This window comes from Dendronephthya gigantea, unplaced genomic scaffold (assembly GCF_004324835.1).
Source record: "Dendronephthya gigantea isolate DGI-Jeju-01 unplaced genomic scaffold, DenGig_1.0 000102F, whole genome shotgun sequence".
Classification (NCBI taxonomy): Eukaryota; Metazoa; Cnidaria; class Anthozoa; order Malacalcyonacea; family Nephtheidae; genus Dendronephthya; species Dendronephthya gigantea.
The window spans coordinates 584,078-587,500 of NW_021163112.1; the positions used below are offsets into that span (position 1 = coordinate 584,078).

A 3,423-nucleotide genomic window follows, 5' to 3' on the forward strand; every position below is an offset into this window, starting at 1 on the left:
CGCTGTATCGCAATCAGTCATCGATTTCCCAGCTGGGGGTGTGATGTTAAATATATAGCACAATGTATAAACTCTCTTTATCTCGGTCAAGAGTCAAGAGTTTGACCTTGAGGTTACTAGAACTTATCCTAGGGCACCGGTTCTTTACTATACCTATATCAGCCCGTCATGGTATAAAAATTGCCTAAATTTGAAACTTCGCATGCTTTGACGTTTTCTGAAAGTGAATTCTAGCCCATATTCATTTAGAAGCGTAGTGAATATAAGCAGTGTTAGATATGTTGACAGACATACCTATATGATTACCATAAGATTATTTAGTATAATCGAATTCCTTAAATTTCCAGACACATTTATTACGAATCCTAATTGTTCAAAATAATTTTGGTTTTAAGTACTTCGAAAACTTTAATCAACCACTGTGAATCAACTAGACAAGTTTAGTTTTAAGTGGTGATCCTTTTTATTGCTATTCAATCGAGTCTTGTGGTTCAGGCTTTGAGGCGATAATTTGATAGATTGCGCATGTGTCTGTGGGTATAGTCATAGTCAACGTTCCATCTTCATTGGCAAACTTTTGTAGAAATCCATCAACTTTACTATCCTGCACTTTACCTTCAGAAATGTAATATGTTGCACGGAGCCAGGCAATGAAATGCGACAAATTCTCAAATTTGTAACTATATGGTTCAGCATATTCGAAGGACACGATAACAAACCCTGCCTGTTTCAACATGACTTCGACCTCAGATTTAATCGCAAAATACTCGACAAAATCCACTAGAAGAAGATCTTTGAGCGCAGCATCGATAATTTCGGTTTTTTTGTAGTTGCACTGAATAGCGATTCTTCCTCCAGGCTTGAGAACTCTGAACGCTGTTTCGATGAAAATTTCTTGATCCTTTGGACGCAACCAATGAAGGACGAAATTACTGAAGTGTATGTCATAATACGCTTCGTTATGATGAGGAAATTGGCTGGAGCTTTGGCCATGTATAAACCTGAGATTTCCTCGGCGGTTTTTACCCACGGCAATATTTATTCTATCCAATAAAGGATCCACTCCAACAATCTCGCTATTAGCACCAAGCATGTCTGCAATACATGCGGTTAGTTCACCCGTTCCACAGCCCATGTCTAACACCTTCAGACAATCGCCACGTTTTGTATTTAAACGTGAAAAAAAGTCCTTGCCCCAACTTATTTGAGCGTCATTAAGTCGGGCGTATTCCTGCGCCAGTACCGCCGACTGGCTTGAGTTTAGAGTCATTGCTGTATAAAACTCTCCTTGTCTTCAATTGATATGTTGTAAAAATACTGTGGATATTTGCATTGACACTTGACACTTGATCTTTAGCTTCCTCCGCATAAAAAATGCATATTTGCCTTAGGCTAGTTTCTCGCTCCCCGACACAGCTAACCCAAGCCAAATATAAATGCCTGATGTAAATGCATAAGAGATGCATAGCAGGGAGATCCAAATTGAAAGTGACGGCAAAAATGTAATTTGTGAAGCATTTATCTGAGAAATAAATAAAGATTATTTATGTCACAAAAATAGTGCACGAAAGGCTTCGATCGCTGTAGTGATCGGACGCTGTATCGATAAAAACTTCTTTCTTTCGCTCTGGACGCGTGTGCTTGGATTCGTCCAGTTGAAAAGTTGAATGAAAAGTTGACCAGTTCTCAGAGATTTCACATGCATAAGCAAACTCGACGAATTGTAGCAGGTACGGCGCTGAAAAAGTACGAAATCGCCTCGCGTGAACGCCTCTGCTTTGACAGATGAAATATTGAAACTGATGTGATTTGATTGCTGAAAAAAACATCAGTTTGTAAAATCGTGCATTGAGAAAAAATATATGCTCAATGATTGAAAACGATCTGATATTGAAGGCAAATATTTGTATACTTAACCCTTCATGAACTATATGGCACGCCTAAAAAAAAAAATTTAAACCACAATTTCATTGATCCGATCTTGGAGCAAGCAAAAGAAAATAGAAGTATTACGAATAAGCAAATATTGAGAATTTTAATAAAGTTCAAAATACAACCGTTTGTGTCAACTATAAACGTTTAATCATTTGCTTGATCTAAAATCTATTACCATAATTGTACCATAATCGAATTCCATTCCTAATTATTTCCAGACCAATCTTGGTGTAACAACATTATAAAAGCACTTCGAAAACCAGAACTAACTAAACAATGAATTGGTGGATTTTATGTTCAAGTGGTGACTCGGACTGACTCTTGTTTATTGTTTTTCAATCGAGGCTTGTGGTTCAGGCTTTAAAGCGATAATTTGATAGATAGGAGGAGCTTTATGCATAGTGACAGTTGTCGAGTATAGACGTGCGAGTCGAACTGGTTTATTGAAGTAAAACGTCTGCTAGCGTGCATACTGATTATAGTCAATTGGAAATTATAGAGTTTCCTTGCATGCAGTCTGATTGGTTCTGATTTTAGAAATAATCGGTGCAGTCCTTGAGGTAAAGGTTCTATGTGTGCGCAGTCAACAATGACCGATTTAAATACAGGAAATAAAGACAAATTTACATCTGGACTATTTCTCATCGGTGAAAATAACTAGTGCACAAAATGGAAACTGGGCATAATATTGCGTGTGTGTTAATGTGAAGTACCCTGCATCCGGACCGCCCATCGAAAACACCGACTCTTTTGTTTCGAAATACGAAAATGTATTGCCCGGTTTACGTCAATAAACCACACAACACACATCCCAATATCAGTGGACCACACTGTCGACCAAGCCGAAGGCTGCCGTGTAGAGTAACAGTAACTTGCTACATTTGTTTGCAACTCAGCAATTTTGGTGGAAAACAATAACAAAATGCTTGTTGTATACAAGGAAACAGAAGATGAATATTTAGCTGACATTCGACTAAGAAACGCACAAAACTCCAAGGATTGTTTTGGAGTTCCAACATTGTGTTCTGCGATTCGAAAGTACCGTTCAGACTTCTTAGTTGGGGAACTTTTAAAGGACGGTGCACTGGTCAATACATTTACTTGCATGAAAAAGATAACATTGAATTATATGCATCGACAGAGGTATAAATTATGGGGCGAGTATTCCGCTATTCACGTTGCTGTCTCGCTGGGTCAGTACGAAGTTGTTAGACTGTTGTTAGATCATGGAGCGGATTTGAACTTAAAGACAACTAAAGGAATTGAACCGCTTGAGTTCGTCATTAATCCGTACTTACGTTGTGAATCAGATGACGCGAGTGTTGATGAAGATAACGATTTGGAAATCTTGAAAATAATGAAGAATGAAAATGTGGATATGAGTAAGAAAGATAAGATTTCCCTGTCAACTGTATTGCATAGAGCTGTCATTCAAAGATGTCCAAAAATTATAGAATATCTAATTTCAGTTGGATTTGATGTAAATTG

The 3,423-nt window shown here is 37.8% G+C and overlaps 1 protein-coding gene across 1 annotated transcript; it reads right to left on the reverse strand.

The window, feature by feature from the left end:
* Positions 1-469: 469 nt before the first annotated feature.
* LOC114534486 (arsenite methyltransferase-like) lies at positions 470-1,135 on the reverse strand. The gene has a single exon (XM_028555933.1). It carries the CDS (start codon positions 1,133-1,135, stop codon positions 470-472), a length of 666 nt encoding a protein of 221 aa, XP_028411734.1.
* Between the last annotated feature and the right edge of the window lie 2,288 nt (positions 1,136-3,423).